This window comes from Myodes glareolus, chromosome 21, assembly GCF_982192425.1.
Source record: "Myodes glareolus chromosome 21, mMyoGla1.1, whole genome shotgun sequence".
NCBI lineage: Eukaryota > Metazoa > Chordata > Mammalia > Rodentia > Cricetidae > Myodes > Myodes glareolus.
In genome coordinates, this window is record NC_142046.1 from 24,541,450 (window position 1) to 24,563,714 (window position 22,265).

A 22,265-nucleotide genomic window follows, 5' to 3' on the forward strand; every position below is an offset into this window, starting at 1 on the left:
ACTAGCAAACTGAATCTAAGAACACACCAAATATACCATTCACCATAATCAACTAAACTTCATCACAGAGATTCAGGGATGGTTCAACAAACAAAAACAGTCAATGTAATCCATCATATAAATAAACTGAAAGATAAACAAAAAAATTATCATCTCATTAGAGCCTGAAAAATCCTTTGAAAAAATCCAACACCCACTCATGATGAAAGTCATGAAAAGATTATGGATACAAGGTACCCACCTAAATATAAAAAAGACATTTTAAAGAAAGCCAATAATCAACATAAATTTAAAAAGAGAGAAACTAAAGAAAGTTCCACTAAAACCAGGAATAAGATAAGATTAGCCACTTTCCACATATTTTTCAATATAGTAATTAAAGTTTTTGTGGGCGCAATAAGACAACTAAAGAAGATTAAGTGGATATAAATTGGAAGGGAAGAAGTCAATGTATGCCTATTTTTCTATGATATGGTAGTATACATAATCAACCCCCAAAAATTCTACCAAGGAATTTCTAGAGCAGATAAATACTTTTAGTGAAGTGACTGGATACAAAATTAACTAAAAAATAAAAATAAAAAAGAGTAACCACCCCCATAAACAATGACAAAGTATTGAGAACAATCTAGCAAACAGCAGCCTTCACAATAGCCAGAAATACTATAAAATATCTTGATGTAATGCTAACCAAGCACGTGAAAGATTTGTATGACAAAATCTTTGAGTCTTTGAAGAAGATATCAAAAGACGGAAAGATTTCCCCATATTCATGGATTCTTAGCACTAACATACTAACAATGGCCATCTTACCAAAAGCAATGTAGATTCCACTAAATCCCCATCAAAATTCCAAAACAAATCTTTAAAGACAACACTGAACTTCATATTGAAAAGCAATAAACAAAACAACGAAGCAAAACAGAATAGCAAAAACACACCTGAACTATAAAAGAACTTCTGGGGGTATAATCATCCCCGATTTCAACGTGTAATACAGAACTATAATAATAAAAGAAATATAGGAAATTGGCTTAAAAATAGACAAGTTAACTAATGCAATTGAATCAAAGATTCAGACATTTATCTGTATACCTATGGACATGTGACTTTTGGAAAAGAAGCCAGAGGTACACAATGGAAAAAATAAAGAATCCTTAAAAAATATTCCTGCTCTACCTGGATATCAGCATGTAGAAGAATGTAAATTAATCAATATATATCACTCTGCATTAAACTCAAGCTCAACTGATCAAAGGGCTCAACACAACACCAGGCAGACTGTACTCATTGGCACAGGAGACAAGTTGCTGAAGGGAACAGCAATAGCACAGGATGCAAGTACATCAATCAGTAAATGGGATCGCATGAAACTGAGAAGCTTCTGGAAGTCAAAGGACACCGTCAATAGGAAAAATGGCAGCATACAGAATAGGAAAAAATTTTTAGCAACTCCACATTCAAAAGATCACTAATATCCAAAATGAGTAAGGAGCTCAAGACATCATCAGATCAACTAATCCTATGAAAAATGGGGTACATTTCTAAAGAAAGAATCTCAACAGAAGAATCTCAAATTACTGAGAACCATTTAAAGATATATTCAACATCCTTAAACATCAGGGAAATGCAAATCAAAACTACTTTGAGATTCTATATTATACCTGTCAGAAAATCATACAGTTATCCTCCTGGATATTAGAACTAGGCAAGATTGCCAGGCAAACTTGGGTGCATGGGGGGTGGGAGGGTGGAAGTAGGGGAAGATGGTTAGGAAGAAGGGAGAGGGGGAGGATTGGGGATGGCTTGGAGGAATGGGAGGGAGGAAGGGAGGAAGGATGGTTCTGGGAGCAGGGAAGTTTATATCTCAACTAAGGGAGCCATTTTAGGGTTTGCAAGAGACTTGATTCTGGAGGGGTTCCCAGGCCCAAGGAGAGGTCCCCAGATTGTACTCTGGGCAGCAGAGGAGAGGGTGCCTGAAATGGCCTTGGCCCATAACCATACTGACGAATATTTTGCATATCACCACAGAACCTTCATATGGCGATGGATGGAGATAGAGACAGAGACACATATTGGAACACTGGACTTAACTCCCTAGGTTCAAATGAGAAGCAGAGGGAGGGAGATCGTGAGCAAGGAAAGCAAAATCAGAGGGGACCTTCATCCGACGATGGATGGAGATAGAGATGGAGACCCACATTGGAGCACTGGAAGTCAGGACCGCGAGGGGTGCGTTCACCCACTGATACAAGGGGACTGATCGAATGAGAGTTCACCAAGGCCAGCTGGACTGGGACTGAACGAACATTTGATCAAACCGGATTCTCTGAATGTGGCTGACATGGGGGCTGACTGAGCCCCCGAGGTCCAAATGAAGACTGAGAAGCCATTGACAATGGCACTGGGTCTTGTTTCGTCTGCATGGACTGGCTTTTTGGGATCCTGGCCTGTTTGGATGCTCACCTTCCTGGACCCGGAGGGAGGTGGGAGGAACTTGGATTCCCCACAGGACTGGAAACCCTGACTGCTCTTGGGAATGGTGAGGGAGGAGGAGAGGGAGTGGGGGGAGCAGGAGGTTATTGGGAGGAGGGGAGGAAGTGGAAAGAGTGTTTTCGGATACTTGAATAAACAAACAAACAAAAAAGGCCTTAAGTGAAATCAACATTTGAGTTTTATACTTCTTTCAGTAGAAAAGTTGGGATCTTACTAAGTGATTAATGTAACCTCTTATGAAGAGAAGTTTATTCAGAGTGTGTGTTTACAGAAATTGTGTGAAGAGCCAAAATTACCACTTCTCAAAACATTTTGAAAAACTTTAAATGTTAACAAAACCTGAATTCAAGTGAGTATTAGTACGGTGAGGTAGGCAAGCAGCTGTTTGAGAACATATTAAGTGATACCGTCTTAACCATGTATCCACTTCCAATTATTTTTGTGAGCATGTTGCATGACTTTAGTTTCCTTGTCCTTCACTAGAAGCTATCATCACTATTATACTAGTCATTTTCTATAAAGCTAAATAATGTTCTTTAGAGCAGAAATGGCAAGCAGAGATGGTTAAGGAGGATATATAAATATTTCTGTCCAACTACGAACCAATAAAAAATAGCTCCCCCCACCATGTCCGAAGCTGAATGAACAGCAATACCCTAATAAAATTATCAGCTGAGTATCACAATGTAAGGTCAGCGATAACAATCATCTTTCTTCTGTTTTTCCTTAAAAAGGTTTTTCAAGTTTTGTTAATTTTCTGGTGAAGCTTTATAGATTATACAATTTAATGGCTTAATCATCAATTTTAAAAGTTCTAATGAGGAGCTAAATGTTAAACAGTATGATATAAAATTAGTATATATGATATACAATTAGTATGTATGTCCTATGTACCAGTTTGTAATTCAATTGGAGAGATGAAGTGGGATATTTAGAAGCAGATGGCGATTCCTGCCCTACATCTAATGCATTCATTCATTCCTTAAGTAGCTAACTATTAAATCCTCAAGACAAGAAACATTTTTTTCTTGCGGAAATTACCTGGGCACTTTAACTCATCTGAATGGTCTCCACAGTCATTAGACCCGTCACAGATCCAGCTCGGTAGAACACACAGTGAAGTAGTGTTACAGCTTATGAATCCTGTAGATTTCACTCCAAGTTTGAAAAAATGTGTGCAATCTGTATTATCTAGAAGGGTATGAATAAAATGAAATGAAAATCACATTTATCAAAATTATGAGACTTCTACCTAGGTCACAGAGACAAGAAAACTTAACATCGTTAAGAAAGTAAATACAAAAATATACTACAAAACAGGGTTAATTACATATCAATTCTGGAAGAAGTTCAAGAAAAAGTTGGACAGTGTTCAATTCAATGCCAACAGGTGCTCAGACATGAACAAACAAAAGGGAGTAGCAATTCTTACTGCAGTCCTTTTCGTCTGAAGCATCTGCACAGTCCGTGTTTTGGTTACATCGTGCTGATCTGGGAATGCAAGTTCCATCTGCACAACGAAACTCAACTGTGGAGCAGGTTGACACTATAAAAACCACAGTAAAGAAGTCAATGGATAGAAGAGATTGAAAATTACCTCTGCTTTGTATTTTGAGAACTTTCATCAATTTATGCAATTTATTTTAGTTCGATGTTTGAATTTTTATGTCTAAAGTGACACCCTGGTCCTCCAGCCTTCACCCCAATATGCCTCCTATGTCCTCCACTAGTATGTAATTCTATCTTAAATGTGGATTTCTTCACATCAATTTGTAATTGCCAGTTCATGTACCTTGGAATCCTCTGGTATAGGTTCCATTCAAGAAGGAGTTATGTCTTGTTCATTCTGATGATATGGACCCAGCACTGAGATAGCATTAAAATTGCAATGAAAATCTTTTCCCCTTCCATCTCATATAGTTAAAATCATGACCAGCAGCAACTGTATGATTGCATGACTACAGGGAAATTCGTTTGGTTAAAGAAATAGGCATAAGCAGGAGTGGGGAAGAAGAAGTGGATACTGGGTTTCTTTTATTAATCAGAATGGACAACTGACGATTACCACTGACAAATAAAGCCATCTTTCCAATGGTTCATGCTGTAGATGCTTGAGCACTCAACTGTCCATGTTGGTAGTGTTTATCATAGCAAATGCAGATTACTCACAGTAACAAACATTTGTATTATGTCTCCCTATTGTTGTTATAAAAGTTTGACTATAGACTTCCTTTAGATTAGATAAAAGTATGCTTCAGTGTGTTAATTTTCTTATATGGAGGTTTTAAGTAATGTATTATTCTTAATTATATATTTATTTCTAGGTTGCTTGCATATTCATTAAAATGTAAAAATTTTCAGCAATATGTTGTAGACAGGCATATAGTATGCTGTTTATGTTATATTAATCTGAGTGCGATTTTTATTCCAACTTCAACTTGCACAGACAGATGATATCAATGAGTAACATAAAGGGCTTTGTGATTATGCAGCTTTTACTTACACTGATATTGTAAAGTGCTTATTTAATTATAAACAGAAATTATATCAATTGAAAATGGTTTAAAACTATTTTAAAATATGCAAATTTTCCTCAGGGGTATGTACGTCATTTGTATTTCATAACACACTGCTCTTATTATATTTAATTGTATCTTGAAATTGCACACTTATTTGTTTAAATGATGATTAGAATGAATGTTTTATTTACAATTGGTGATTAAAATTGCTTCACTGTTTCTTCATTAAAAATAACAACTTAACATGCGAAACAGATAATGCCATTGTCAGAAGAGATAAATGCATTATTCCACAAAGGGAAAAATAATTTGTATGCCCTAAAAAGAATATATAATATACCATCCTATTTCATTTCATATTCAGTTTTCTTTCAGTAGAAATAGTAAATGCATCATACTGGAAGTACACATGATAATCATTTATACTTTATTACTTTCCCAATCAGTCTTTCATTAACTATACTCGGAAAGATTTCTTACAGTCTCTTTATTAAGAAAACAGGATGCCTTTCCTTGGGAAATAATACTGCAGATATAAGGAAGCCTATAAAGGTGCATATAAAAAATGATTTAAACATTGAATCCATGAAAGATACCAAGAAGTCTTGGTTCTGTAGTGAAAATAAAACTAAAATGAAAAAAAAAACTTCTAAATACCTTAAAAGCAAACACAACTGTGAACTTAAATAAAGTTTTTAGAGACCAGTGAGTGAGTGCAATAAGGGATAAGCAGATGCCCAGGAGAGTGGGGTTTCGTGTAGAAAACATAGGGATACATTTCTTCCTTTCATTAAGAATAGTACAGGAAGACAGGCAAGTAAGCATGGTGCTGGAACAGTAGCTGAGAACTCATGTATAAGACACAATCATGAGGCAGAAAAAGAGCGAGAGGGAGCTAACTGGAAATAGCATGGGATTTTAAGGCCTCAAAGCCTACCGGAAGTGATAAATCTCCCGCAACAAGGCCAATCTCCTAATACTTCCAAATGATTCTATTAGTTAGGGACAATTTATTGAAATATATGAGCCTGTAAAAACTGGTCTCATAAAAAAAAAAAGAAAAAAAAACTGGTCTCATTCAAATCACAAAATAGGGTTAGTAAATCTTGGGCATACGAATGGGCTGTCATTAAAGTATAGCTGTGAAATATAATATATTGTCCTCTGTACACATGTCTTCCCTGATTTTGTGACTAACAATAGAGTTTGAGAGCCATAGGAAGGTTATGCAGAGATGAATGAGAAAGAAATTGGACTTTGTAATATGGCTACAGAATTCTGTGTTAGTGTCAGGGTGGTTGTAGGAGATTATGACTCCTACATTGTAGTCAGTGGAGGCAATTTAAGAACGAGAAATACCACCCCAAGAACTCTTCTGTTAAACACATGATTTCCAGCATGATATAGGCGATGTAGTATAGATGGAAGTGGTTTAGTGGGTTGTGCCTCTAAAAGTTAGAAGTACCTCCCACTCTTCACCATGAGGTAAGTGATCCCAAGTAGATTATGCCACAACCATGGTATACTGCTTCACTATGGTCTAAAAGCATGGATCCAAGACCATGGCATTTGAGACTATGAGCCAACATAAATCTTTTTAAAGCTGTTTTGTCAGGTATGTCTGTCATAATGATGATAAACTATTGCAACATGCAAATAACAGTAAGTTCATTACACCCGTGAATTGTTTTGTTTTCTACTTTTGTAATAACACATAGCAAAGGCAACTTCTAGAAGGAAGAGCTCATTTGGTTTATGTTTCCAGAGGGATAGAAGTGCACTGTGGCCAAAGATTGTGGCAGGACACTGCAAAGACGGCAACAAGAGCAGATGCTAAGAGCTTACAGCTCAAAGCACAAACAGGAAACAGAGCAAACTCAAAGCAGTAGTGATTAAACCTCTAGTGACATACTTCCTCCAAGAAGAACACACTGCCTAAACTTGATAGAACAGGACCACTGGTAACAAATATTGAAATGCATATGAATGTTGACAATATGTCATTCAAGCCATACAATAAGCAAACAAATTTCAATTTTTGGAAAGAAAAATAAAAACCCACTACATGTTGCTTCAATTACATTCGTAGGGTAGTTTCTGAGGAAGAAATACTGAAATTTCTAATTGAACAAGTGAAAAAGAAAGTTGTCTGATATTTTTCCCTGGGCTAAAAGTCTTGAATAAGAGAAAAAGGAAAACTATTTGGTTCAAATAAAGATAGGCCAAGTGTGAAATATTCAGCTTTTCCCTCCAGATAGTTCAACAGAAGTCTTTAGTCCATAGAACACTAGTAAGAATACAACCATATCACACTGGGAATAGAAATGAAATACCACAAAACAAGTTCTGACAGGGACAGTGGATAAAAGAGAGCAGTATGATGAAAATCAAAGTCACTGATTCTTCAATACACTTTCCTTGTTTTTTTTCTTCCACTTTCTTTTTTATTTTGTCAATTAAAATACGTTATGAGATTAAAAAGACATAAAATCAATAGGTCTTTCTGTGGTTCATGGGATAATTCTTACAAATAATGAAAGTTGAGTCTCTCTTCTTATTTTCCATGCTGTCTGCAGCTAAAGAATCTGACACGGGGATTTAAACACAAATGACTTTAATTTTTCTGTATTAATTCTAATTTGTTTACTTTGACTCACACATTCTATTTAATTATTCCATAGCTGCTTAAGTTTTCAAGGTGTGCAAACACAGAGGGACTCTTAATTTGCTTTGAGTTATGGATCTATATATACATATATATATATATCCATAGATATTAAATTATTGTTGGTGGAGTCTTTCCATATTTTTCTGAGCACTTTTGAAAACAAAGACAAAATAAATAAAAAAGTCAGGTAGCCTTAATCTCTCATTTAGGAAGTCTCAGAATTCCTGGTGCTCTGCTCCACCTGAAAGTGTTTTTAGTGGCCCAAAGACACTGATGTCCTTCCCAAGGGAAGCAATTTACACTCATCTCAACATGGTGACACTTTATGTCCTTCCTGTCCAGATCAAGTCACTCAACATGGCACACAACAATAAGAGGAATACTAAATGACAAGCTTTGTGAGAATTCTTCAGTTCTAATCTCTTAGTAATGAACGGAAAAGCTTCACAGAGATGATAAATAAAAGAGTGAAGAAGATTCAGGGGTTTTCCTCTCTGTTTAAAAGAGAAGAAACGCTATAGTTGCCCTCACAAAGGATAAAGAAGCAGGGAGGGAAATCAGAGAATCTTCACCTTTCACGATAGCCACAAATAGTATAAAATATCTTGGGGTAACTCTAACCAAGGAAGTGAAAGACCTATTTGACAAGAACTTTAAGACTTTGAAGAAAGAAATTGAAGAGGATACCAGAAAATGGAAAGATCTCCCCTGCTCTTGGATTGGGAGGATCAACATAGTTAAAATGGCAATTCTACCAAAAGCAATCTATAGATTCAATGCAATCCCCACCAAAATCGCATCAAAATTCTTCACAGACCTTGAGAGAACAATAATCAACTTTATATGGAAAAACGAAACACCCAGGATAGCCAAAACAATCTTAAATAATAAAGGAACTTCTGGAGGTATAACCATCCCTGACTTCAAACTCTATTACAGAGATAGGGTATTGAAAACAGCTTGGTATTGGCATAAGAACAGAGAAGTTGACCTATGGAATTAAATAGAAGACAAAGATATTAACCCACAAACCTATGAACACTTGATTTTTGACAAGGGAACTAAAGGTATGCAATGGAAGAAGGAAAGCATCTTTAATAAATGGTGCTGGCATAACTGGATGTGAACCTGTAGAAGAATGAAAGTAGATCCATATCTATCACCATGCACAAAAATCAAGTCCAAATGGATTAAAGACCTCAACATTAACCTGACCACTTTGAACCTGATAGAAGAGAAAGTGGAAAGTAGTCTACAAGACATAGGCACAGGAGACCACTTCCTAGGTAGAACCCCAGTAGCACAGACAATAAGAGAAACAATGAATAAATGGGACCTACTGAAACTGAGAAGCTTCTGTAAAGCAAAGGCCACTGTCACTAATACAAAAAGGCTACCTTCCGACTGGGAGAAGATCTTCACCAACGCCTCATCAGACAATGGTCTGATCTCCAAAATATACAAAGAACTCAAGAAACTAGACACTAAAACTCTAATTAACCCAATTAAAAAATGGGGTACTGATCTGAACAGAGAATTCACAACAGAAGAACTTCGAATGGCCAAAAGACACTTAAGATCATGCTCAACATCCTTAGTGATCAGGGAAATGCAAATCAAAACAACTATGAGATATCATTTTACACCGGTCAGATTAGCTAAACTCAAAAACACCAGTGATAGTCTATGCTGGAGAGGATGTGGAGTGAGGGGAACACTCATCCATTGTTGGTGGGAATGCAAACTTGTGCAGCCACTGTGGAAATCAGTGTGGCGGTTTCTCAGGAAACTGGGAGTCAACCTCCCTCAGGACCCAGCAATTCCACTCTTGGGAATATACCCAAGAGATGCCCTATCATACCACAAAAGCATTTGTTCAACTATGTTCATAGCAGCACTATTTGTAATAGCCTGAACCTGGAAACAACCTAGGTGCCCCTCAATAGAAGAATGGTTAAAGAAGGTGTGGAACATATATACATTAGAGTTTTACTCAGCGGTAAAAAACAATGACATCTTGAATTTTGCATGCAAATGGAGGGAAATAGAAAACCTGAGTGAGGTAACCCAGACCCCAAACGAGTAAGATGGTATGTACTCACTCATAAGTGGATTCTAGCCATAATTAAAGGTCTTTGCGCCTATTATTCGTGATCCTAGAGAAGCTAAATAAGAAGATGAACCTGAAGAAAATCATGTAGTTTTCCTCCTGGATATTGGAAGCAGACAAGAGTGCCAGGCAACATTGGGTGCACGGGGGCGGGAGTGGATGAAAGGGAAGAGGGTTAGAGAGAAGAGAGTAGGGGAGGATTGGGGAAAGCTTGGGGGATTGGGATGGGGTGGAGGGAGGAAGGATGGATATGGGAGCAGGGAAGTATATATCTCAACTAAGGGAGCCATTTTAGGGTTTACAAGAGACTTGATTCTAGAGGGGTTCCCAGGTCCAAGGAGAGATCCCCAGATTGTTCCCCGGACAGCAGAGGAGAGGGTGCCTGAACAGGCCTTGGCCCATAACCATACTGATGAATATTTTGCATATCACCATAGAACCTTTATCTGGAGATGGATGGAGACAGAGACAGAGACGCACATTGGAACACTGGACTTAACTCCCTAGGTCCAAAGGAGAAGCAGAAGGAGGGAGAACCTGAGCAAGGAAGACAGGATCAGAGGGAACCTACAACTGATGATGAATGGAGAATAAGACAGAGACCCACATTGGAACACTGGACTGAGCCCCCAAGTTCCAAATAAGGAGCAGAAGGAGGGAGAACATGAACAAGAAAGGCGGGACTGTGAAGAGTGTGTTCACCCACTGATACAAGGGGACTGATCTAATGAGAGCTCACCAAGGCCAGCTGGACTGGGTCTGAACTACCACGTGATCAAACAGGATTCTCTGAATGTGGCCAGATTCTCTGAATGTGACTGGCACGGGGACTGTCTGAGAAGCCATTGATAAGGGCACTGGGACTTGTTTCCTCTGCATGTACTGGCTTTTTGGGATCCTAGTCAGTTTGGATGCTCACCTTCCTAGACCTGGAGAAAGGGAGGAGGAACTTGAACTTCCCACAGGGCAAGAAACCCTGACTGCTCTTAGGGCTGGAGAGGGAGGAGGAGAGGGATTGGGGGGAATGGGAGGGTATTGGGAAGAGGGGTGGAAGTGGAAACTTTTATAAATTAATAAAAAATAAAAATAAGATAAAAATAAAAAAAGAGAAGAAACACAAAGCAAGTCATTCTAACATGTATTGGCACTGTGCTGTTGTGGATTAGAGTTACAGTAAAAGGGTAGTAATAACTACTACATAACATGTAAAAATGTCAACAGTGTGCAAATAGCTTTACCTTCACCTCTGACCAATGCTTACTCAGATCTCAGCTTTTAAGTTGATCATTTTTACTTTGTTTTTGCTATCCCTCGTCCTGAGAATCCAGTCTCAGGATTTATCCAATCTAGGCAAGCCTCCTGCCACTGAGATGTATTTACTCTCCATTTGAAACAGGGTCTTGCTAACTTGTGAGACTGTCCTTAATCTGTAGTATAAATAGAATGGAAACTTATAATCCTCCTGCCTCAACTGCCTGAGTAACTGGAGTTACAAGTTTTCCCAAGAGACCTAACTCCACATATTTAATTATATCCTTTAATATTTTGTTTTTCTTTTTCCTCATTTTATTAGTTCTTTGAAAATTTTCTGCAATCTATTTTGATCTTTTCCAAAATGTATTATTCTCATATAATACATCATAACTGCAATCTCTTCTCTCCCCACTTTTCTTGGTACCTCACCACTTATTCCATGGCCCAGAACTACTGCTCCCCCATTTCTCTTCAGAAAAGAGCAGACCTTCCAGTGATTTCAAACAAACATGGCATAAAAAAATGCAATAAAACTAGGCATAAATCCTCACATCAATACTGGACCACAAAGCCCAATAGGAGGAAAAGAGTCACAGAAGGAGGCAACAGAAACAGCCCCATGTTTACTTTCAGAAATCCAAAGAATTCCAAGCTAAACAACCACAGCATGTATGCAGAGAGCCTAGCATCAACCCATGCAGGCTCCATAATTGTTGCCTCAGTCTCTGTGAGTCCTTAGTAGCCCTGCTTAGTTGATTCTGTGGGCTGTTTTCTCCTGGAATACTCAACCTCTTTGTCTTATACAACCCTTCTCCTCCTGGTCTATGGGTTTCCTGAGCTCCACCCTTCCCTCAATATATTCAAGATTCAACTCCCCTTTTCTACTATGCAAATTTATGTCCTCTTATTTTTAACCCACAAATACAGCCTGTACACATGGCATTTTCTAGAGAGTGACCAACTCACTAGAGACTGCATCCTTAAAAAACACTCACCCTACTTCCCTAGAGCTATCACCTGCACCTTCGCAAGGAATGGGACTCTATATTCAGATCCCTCTCCATGTTAGTGTATTATTTGGTCAGAGCTAGCACAGGTCTTGTACATGCTTTTACAAGCATTGTGAGTTCATATGTGAATCTGGCATGCTATCTTAGAGAAACATTGTTTCTTTGTAGTCATCCACCACTTCTGACTTTTAATATCTCTTCACCCTGTTTTCTACAATGATGCCTGGGTAATAGGATATGGTGTGATACAGATGTCCACTCAACACTTTCTTATTCTCTACACCTTTGCCAGATGTGAGTTTCTGTGTTAATCACCATCTACTTTAAGAAGAATTTTCTCTGATGAGTGTTGACCAACATAATAACTATGGATATGAAAATAATTTATTAAAAGTCAAGTTTATACTATATCTAGAGTAAAGAAAAAAGGTAGGTTCTTTTCTAGGGTCGATGACCCATAGAGCAGCAGGTTTGACATCCTAATGGTGGTACAGGTGTAGATTTTTACTTGTGGAGTGTGCTTTAAATTCAATCAGAAAGTGGTTTGTTACTCCCATAATATTTGTACCACTGCAACACTACTAAGAATGTCTTGCCAAGCCAGACATTTATTTTTCAACAGTGATATTAGCATGTGTTCAAACATGCAGTAAAGACATCCTAGGTTTGTACAGGCTCTTGAGTGAGAAATATTTGGAAGACTTGGAAACATAACTTTTATCTCATACTGATTCTTCATATATTATCTTAAGCAGTGAGGGAGCAGTTTGTTAAACTCGTAGCTGAATCAATAGGCACTGGAGTTATATGAAAAGAGGTTAGCAAAATTCTCCTTCTGTGGTTTGCTAGGTAGCTGAGAGGAAAGTTATATTAACAATCACAGCTGAGAGAAATATCAAACTGTGATGAGTAATTTTTTCTTCAAAAAAGCAACCTATTTTTTAAAAATAGAAATTACTCAACTTGCATAAACACATTAAATTCTAAAAATTAACAATGAGTTTGAGTCCATGTTCAAAGGAACTTTAATTTTAAATACCTAGCATTATAGTAAAAAGAAAGTCAAGATCTATGATTTATTTGAATTAAGGTATCCAGATAATATGAAGTTTATTCTATTATTACAAAAAAAACCATAATTACCAAAGCCTAATTCTCAATGCATTTTTGTGACCAAGACTGTAAATGAGATGGTAAAGTTTTTAAAGGAAGGACATTACTTCTTTTTAATTTGTACTCTTTTGGCAGTCACTATTGTAGATATAATTAGATATAGTGTATTTCATCTATATTTTATGACTTTCTTCTTTAAATGCACCACAGTTTTACAAATACCTATCATGCAGTAGACACAGTATTTTCTAATTCTAAACACATGAATATATTACAATTTTAAGACAAGACTACTTTTCTCCTTGGACACCTGAGAACCCCTCTAGAGCCAAGTCTCTTACCAACCCTAAAATGGCTTTCTTAGTTAAGATATCTTCTTCCCTGTTCCCATATCAACCCTTCCCCCATCTCAATCATTCCATTCCCCAAAGCTCTCCCTAATCCTCTCCCTCTCCCTTCTCTCTCCCCATCTCCCCTTTCCCCCAAACCCCCGGGCTCCCAACTTTTGCCTGGCGATTTTGTCTACTTCCAATATCCAGGAGGATAAATATATGTTTTCCTTTGGGTTCACCTTCTTATTTAGCTCCCTATGATCACGAACTATAGGCTCAATGTCCTTTGTTTATGGCTAGAATTCACTTATGAGTGAGTACATACCATATTACGCTTCTTTTTTGGGTCTGGGTTATCTCACTCAGTAAAGTGTTTTCTATTTCCATCCAGTGTCCAAGGGGATTTCCCCAGCTAGGTCCTTGGGAGCGGAGGAGAGGGTGCCTGAACTGGTCTTCTCCCATAGCCACAATGATGAACTTCCATCTGGCGATGGATGGAGATAGAGACAGAGACCCACATTGCAGCACTGGACTGAGCTCCCAAGGCCCAGATGAAGAGCAGAAGGAGAGAGAACATGAGCAAGGAAGTCAGGGCCGTGAGGGGTGCGCCCACCCACGGAGACAGTGTGACTGATCTAATGGGAGCTCACCAAGGCGAGCAGGACTGGGACTGATAGAGCATGTGATCAAACCGGACTCTCTGAATGTGGCTGGCAATGAGGGCGGATTGAGAAGCCAATGATAATGATAATGATACCAGGTTTTGATTCTACTACATTTACTGTCTTTTGGGGAGCCTAATCTGTTTGGATGCACACTTTTCTAAACCTGGATGGAGGGGCAAGGGCCTTGAACTTCCCACAGGGCAGGGTACCCTGACTTCTCTTAGGACTAGAGAGGGAGGGGGAGGAGGAGAAGTGGGAGGGAAATGGGGGAATGGGAGGAGATGGAAATTTTTAATAAAGAAAAAAACTACTTTTCTCAAGAAAACACATAGTAGCTGTGTTATTTTGAATAAAAATGACTTCCATAGACCCATGGGGATTGGCACTGTTAGGAGGTGTGGCCTTATTAGAGGACTTCTATCACCCAGGGTATCTTTGAGTTCTCAGATGTTCAAGCCACAACAAGTGTGACATTCTAATTCTGCTGCCTATGGATCTAGATGTAGAACTATCAGTTACCTCTTCAGCACTGTGTCTGTATACATTCTGCCATGCTTCCCAACATGACAATAATGGACTTAACCTCTGAACTGTAAGCCAGTCAATGCTATCCTTTATAAGAATTGATGTAGTTATGAGGTCTCCTCACAGCAATTAAACCCTGACTCAGACAGACACTGGCACCAGGAATTGTGCCAACAGGTATTGTTGTAATAGGTAGAACTTATTTTAATTTATAAAAGTGTGAGTTTTGGGAGTTTGAGTTAGAAAATCAGAGGAATGCTTTAAATGGGGCTTAATGGGCCATGTCGGTAGGAATATGCAGATGGTGATGCTTTGGGTGATTTTAAACTTAGAGTTCTGGCTTAAGAGATTTCAGAGAAGAATTTTAGTATGTGGCCTGGAGACTGTTCTTGTTATTTTAGTTAAGAATGTGACTGTTTTCTTACCTAGTTCAAGACATCTGCCTGAGGCTAAATGAAAAAGTTTTAGGTTAGTTGCATTGGCAGAGGAAGTTTCAAAGCTGCTTAAAATTGACTCTGTCATATGGTTCTTAGTGTTCACTCTTATGTAAACTTATAATGAAAAGGAGAAAAACTGAGCAAGTAAAAATACAAAATATACAATCTGAGTAGGAAAGGTTCTCCAGGAAGTAACTGGATGTACTTATGATGTAGATATGGCTTTGCTGGAGCAAGTGTGTCACTGGGGGTGCCTTTAAGGTCTCAGGTGATCAAATGACACCCAATTTTTTTTTCACATCTTGTACCTGTGAATCCAGATGTTGAACTCTCAGCTACCACTCCAGCCCTGTGTCTGCCTGCATGTCACCATGTTTCCCACCTTGATAATAATGGACTAAATCTCTGGTCTCTAAGCCAGCCCAGATTAAACAAATTACTTTATAAGTGTTTCTGTGGTCATGATGTCTCTTAGCAATAAACTCTTAACTAAGTTCCAATGGCCTATTTTGGGAAAAACTATTTTGACACAGATTTTTCCATAAACATTTATTTAGCTACTTCAAGCTCTGTTTTCTCATTTTTACCAGTAACCTAACTGAATGTATTCACTCCTGCCTGAAGCTACCACATCCATAGTACCCATTCTTTAGTATCAGTTTATTTTCATTCCTTCTTTCCTTTAAATGCTTATAAATTTCCCTCGGTCTACTTTCAATATCTTATATTTTCATTGTTTTTAAATTTCTATATGGAATATGAAATAACTTACTTTGAAAATACAGTGGATCTCCTTCCTTTGAACCTCGGGTGACATTAAAGTAAAAGGCTTTCCTGCAAGCTGTGGGGCTTTGTATGATTCCCTGAAGCTCCTGAGTCTTTTGCACACATTCCCTCAATTCTTTAATTCCTCAGAGCCATTTCATCTCAACTCTAATTCATACTTTTCCTTTTCCATCAATATTTTATAAAAGTTTCTATATTCACTATCAATAATCTCCTACTGATCACTATTCTGTCTTATTTCATTTTTGATCTGGTTCCCCTATGACTTCATTAGGCTTACTTTCATCAGTGTAATCAATAAATGACCTCTGATTCACCAAGATAAATTGGCACTTGTATCTCAAATCTGTCGTCTTGCTTTCTCTGCAACACTTAAAATGCTAAGTGACTGGGGATTCCTAATAAAATATCCTTAAGAGGGTTTTTACTTTGTGCCTCCAATATATTCAGACTTTTTGCTTCATTTTTAAAATTTAGCACATACTTTTCACTCATTATTTAAAAATAAGCGCCCTTTATACTGTCTGATGTGTTCTCCTTATTCTCCTTATTGATTCTGAAAATCAGTGCTTCTTATCTGAGATCTACTGGTGGAACTCTGGCTTCCAGGTCATTGGAATAGCTTTATTTGCAAATTCCCAAATTTCAGAGGACACTAATCTGAGTTTATCCTATTCCTAAATAACAAATGTCCATAATAACTCCCTGGGAACATGGAAGCAATGAGTGGGGAATTAAAATTTTCAGTGAATTTCTTGAGAGAAAGACATATATTTTGTCCTAATTGTGTGTCTCAGTCTAGGTTGGTGTGTTTTACTTAAAAAGTGTTCAGCAAATGGAGAGACTTTAAAAAGGACACTATTTTAGATATACTTGTTGTGTACAGATTTTAACTAGCCTGACATATTGTCATTTGACCTACAAATATTTGTATTCCATTCAGGGTCACCATTGGTCAATACTTTTAAAAATGGCAACACGAACATGTCATTTTATATAGGGTATGTATTTCTGAATATTATTTGCCATTCAATATAATATTAACAATCTTATTCAATTTGATTTTATGTTTTAGATTGAGGTAACTGATGTAGAAACTGGTGCAGGGCCTTATAAAATTGAGGTAATAAGAGGAGGAGCAGAAAGTCTAATTCGAGTATTTGCACGAGTAGGCATGTGAGAAATAACAACCTGTTAACACAGAAACAAACTAGAAAATCAGAGGCAGGGAAATCTGTATAAAGTATATTCAATCCAGGACTAAAGTGGATTGACTGGAAAGCTATTCTAACTGACAAATGGAAAATTGTCCATATATTCATTAATGAAGTATAATAAAAGGGCAAATAAGAGTCTATGAGGCTTCAACTCCACCCATAGAACTACAGGCAACTAAGTAATGCTAAGAATGGTATAAATAGTATTCCCCCACGAAATAGTACACCAACTTGGTATCTAATTCTAAAGGTTAGTCCTTAAGACATACCTATTTGTAACATTGTGCAGAGAAGGTTTTTCTTAGAAATACACACACACACGCACACACACACACACACAAACACACATATATATACGTATATACACATATATTTACTTAGGAATATATACATATATACACAAACACACACATATATACATATATATATTTACTTAGGAATATGTGTGTGTGTGTATGAACAATAATTAATGGGAAAAAAGGCCATGAATTTTAAAAACATCTTTGAGGAGTATATTGGGAGGGTTGGAAGGGAGGAAATGAGAAATGATGTAATTATATTATAGGGTCAATAATGAAAAATAATGAAAGAAAAAAGGAAGAAACAAGTTTCATGATATGTTGGCATATTTTAGAACATGGATACATCTCAAAGACATAGCTTAAGTGAAAGAAGCAGGGCATGAAGGACTATGTACACTGTATGGCTTAATTTGTGTGAAACGTTTACGAAAGACAAAATTGGGGTACGCAGTGAGAATGAGAATTAGGAACTCAGATAAATATTCTGAAATTTATTGATTATAATGAATGCAAAATTGCATAAATTTACTAGAAGTCATTGAGTATAGTAGAAACATGAAGTATATGGCATGTATAAACACGTATCGATAAATACATTTAATTTTAATTACTAGCACTAAATATTTTCCTCATACATTAGGAAATGACATGGTTGGTAAAATAGAACAAAGATAATCATTCTTACAGCAATAAATTCAGTACGGAATATTTCTGTGGAATAATCCTTTGGTGCACCGAGAAGATGTGTTGCTCTCATAGTTTTAATAAAGACCTAACTGACTAATAGCTAAGAAGAAAGGGCTGAGGTGGGAAAGCCAAACTGAGAGAATGCTAAGAGGAAGAATGATGGAGTTGCCAGTCAAACACAGAGGAAACTGGATATGTATAAAATGAAATAACAAGCCTTGAGCCATGTAACAGCACATAAATTAATAGAAATGTATAGTGATATTTCAACTGTATTTTAATAAATAAAGTTTGCCTGATAATTGGAGAGTGAAACAGCCCCACTGGTCAGCCTAACAGATCAGGCAGTGGTGACACAAGCCTTCATCTCAGCAGCCACATTAGTTTGCCATAGAAACCTTTAATCCCATCCCTAGAAAGCAGTATAAGATGGCAGAGGAGAGCTCTCAGACACAGTCTCATTCTGAGCTTACTGGAGGCAGGATCCCCACTTCAAACTGAGGTAGAAGTAAGAGTCAGTAGCTGACTGTTTTGCTTATCTGATCTTCAGGTTAAACCCCAAAATCTATCTCTAGGCTTTTATTAAACATTCTGCAGAAATGGGTTATTTAGAGCGAGGGGCTCTGATCCTGTGCAGGGGGCTTAAATTCCTCCATCTCAGCCAGGGTGGGCACCACGGGTCTGGATAGGTGGTGAGTGCAAAGGGAAGGAAGTCCCTTTGTTCTAATAGCCTGCCTGCAGCTAGCTAAGACTGCAGGCAAAGTGATTCCTGGATAGCAAGGGTCACTAATCCAGTAGAAGAAGACCCAGCGGAGGGAAGAGCCATTGGAGAGCATCTGAAGGAAGAGATGGGCAGGCGCCAAGGCAAGAATTCCTTCAACAATCTGAAAAACAACATGAAATCACCAGATCCCAGCGATCTTACGACAGAAGGACTCGAACGCCCTATTCCGGAAGAAGTGGAAAACACTGTCATTATGAAAGCAATAGAGTCTCTAAAACAGGGTATGAATAACTCACTTAAAGAAATAGAAGAGAAATATAACAAAAAATGGAAGAAATGAGTAAAGAAATGGAAGACAAATATAACAAAAAGTTTGAAGAAATGAGTAAATTCGTAAATGATACCCTGGGAAACCAAGAAAAAGCAATCAAACAGGTAATGGAATCAGTGCAAGAATTGAAAACTGAAATGGAGGCAGTGAAGAAAACACAAACCGAGGGCCGGCTGGATATGGAAAATCTAGGTAAACGAACGGAGACTGCAGAATCAAGCTTAACTAATAGAATACAAGAGATAGAAGAACGAATCTCAGATTATGAAGACACCATAGAGAAAATAAACGCCCTGACCAAAGAAAACAGCAAATCCAGCAAATTCTCATCACAAAACATTCAGGAAATATGGGACATAATAAAAAAACCAAATCTAAGAATAATAGGAGTAGAAGAAGGAGAAGAATTGCAGATCAAAGGTCCAGAAGATATATTCAACAAAATTATAGAAGAAAACTTTCCCAACCTAAAGAGGGATATTCCTATGAAGGTGCAAGAAGCATACAGAACACCGAATAGACTGGATCAGAAAAAAGTCCCCTCGCCATATAATAATCAAAACACTAAGCAGTCAGATTAAAGAAAGGATATTAAGAGCTGCAAAGGAAAAAGGTCAAGTAACCTATAAAGGTAAACCTATCAGACTTACACCAGACTTCTCTATGGAAACCATGAAAGCCAGAAGGTCCTGGATAGAGGTACTGCAGAAATTAAGGGACCATGGATGCAAGCCCAGACTACTTTACCCAGCCAAGCTTTCGTTCACTATCAACGGAGAAAACAAAATATTCCAGGATAAAAACAAATTTAAACAATATGTAACTACTAATCCAGCCTTACAGAGAATACTAGAAGGAAAAATACATCCCAAGGAATCCAACACTGCCAACACTGACTACAATAATTCAGACATCTAGCAACCCTTCACTAGCACAATTCAAAGAAGGAAAACACATACACTCTATTACCACCAAAAAAATGACTGGAGTCAACAACCAATGGTCATTAATATCTCTTAATATCAATGGACTCAATTCACCTATAAAGAGGCACAGACTTAGAGATTGGATACGAAAACAGGATCCAACATTCTGCTGTTTACAAGAAACACACCTCAACCACAAAGACAGACACCTACTCAGAGTAAAGGGTTGGGAAAAGGTCTTCCAAGCAAATGGTCCTAAGAAACAAGCGGGTGTGGACATTCTAATATCTAACAAAATCGACTTCAAACTAAAATCAATCAGAAGAGATGGAGATGGACATTTCATACTCATAACAGGAACAACTCATCAGGAAGAAGTCTCAATCCTGAATATCTATGCCCCTAATGTAAAGGCACCCACATATGTAAAAGAAACTCTTCTAGAACTCAAGGCAGTCATCAAACGACACACGCTAATAGTAGGAGACTTCAACACTCCTCTCTCACCGATGGACAGGTCAATCAGACAGAAACCAAACAGAGAATTAAGAGATTTATTGGAGGTATTGAATCAAATGGACTTAACAGACATCTATAGAACACTCCACCCAAATAGTAAAGAATATACCTTCTTCTCTGCAGTTCATGGAACCTTCTCGAAGATTGACCACATACTCGGCAACAAAGCAAACTCCCACAGATACAAAAAAATATTAGTAACCACCTGTGTCTTGTCAGATCACCATGGATTAAAATTAGAATTCAACAACAATGCTACCCCCAGGAAGTCAACAAACTCATGGAAGTTGAACAGTCAACTACTAAATCACCCCTGGGTCAAGGACGAAATTAAGAAAGAAATTAAAGTCTTCCTTGAATTTAATGAAAACAAAGACACAACATACTCAAACCTATGGGACACTATGAAAGCAGTGCTAAGAGGAAACTTCATAGCAATAGGTGCCCAAATAAAGAAAACGGAGAAAGCACACATTGGAGACCTAACAGCACACTTGAAAGCTCTAGAAAAAAAAGAAGCTGATTCACCCAGGAGGTCTAGAAGACTGGAAATAATCAAACTGAGGGCTGAAATCAACAAAATAGAAACAGAGAAAACAATCCAAAGAATCAATGAATCAAAAAGTTGGTTCTTGGAGAAAATCAACAAGATTGACAAACCCCTATCCAAACTAATCAAACGGCAGAGAGAGCACATGCAAATTAATAGGATCAGAAATGAAAAGGGGGATATAACCACAGACTCAGAGGAAATTCAGAGAATCATTAGATCTTACTACGAAAGTTTATATGCCACAAAGTTGGAAAATGTAAAAGAAATGGACATTTTTTTAGATAAGTACCATATACCAAAGTTGAACCAAGAACAGGTGAACAATCTAAATAGACCTGTTAGTCGTGAAGAACTAGAAGCTGTTATCAGAAATCTCCCTACCAAAAAAAGTCCAGGACCAGATGGTTTCAATGCAGAATTCTACCAGAATTTCCAGGAAGAGCTAATTCCTATACTCCTTAATGTATTCCATAATATAGAAACAGAAGAGTCATTGCCAAACTCCTTTTATGAAGCTATAGTTACCTTAATACCAAAACCACACAAAGACACAACCAAGAAAGAGAATTACAGGCCAATCTCACTCATGAACATCGACGCGAAAATTCTCAATAAAATCCTGGCAAACCGAATCCAGGAACACATTAGAAAAATTATCCATTATGATCAAGTAGGCTTCATCCCAGAGATGCAGGGCTGGTTCAATATACGCAAATCTATCAATGTAATCCATCATATAAATAAACTGAAAGAAAAAAATCATATGATCATTTCATTGGATGCTGAAAAAGCATTTGACAAAATTCAACACCCATTTATGATAAAGGTGTTGGAGAGACTGGGGATACAAGGATCATACCTAAATATAATAAAAGCAATATACAGCAAGCCGACAGCTAACATCAAATTGAATGGAGAGAAACTCAAAGCCTTTCCACTAAAATCAGGAACACGACAAGGCTGTCCACTCTCACCATTCCTCTTCAATATAGTGCTTGAAGTTCTAGCAATAGCAATAAGACAACATAAGGAGATCAAGGGGATTCGAATTGGAAAGGATGAAGTTAAACTTTCGATATTTGCTGACGATA

The 22,265-nt window shown here is 37.6% G+C and overlaps 1 protein-coding gene across 2 annotated transcripts in view; it reads right to left on the bottom strand.

Annotated features, from left to right (window-relative positions):
• Lrp1b (LDL receptor related protein 1B) overlaps positions 1-22,265 on the bottom strand; it is a 1,858,137-nt gene that overhangs the window by 283,668 nt on the left and 1,552,204 nt on the right. For both annotated transcript variants that reach the window (XM_087899923.1, XM_087899922.1), the window contains exons 48-49: positions 3,929-4,042; positions 3,538-3,687 (exon numbers count right to left, since the gene is read on the bottom strand). In XM_087899923.1, coding sequence (XP_087756049.1) covers positions 3,538-3,687; positions 3,929-4,042 — 264 coding nt within the window. The remainder of the gene's footprint in view (positions 1-3,537; positions 3,688-3,928; positions 4,043-22,265) is intronic.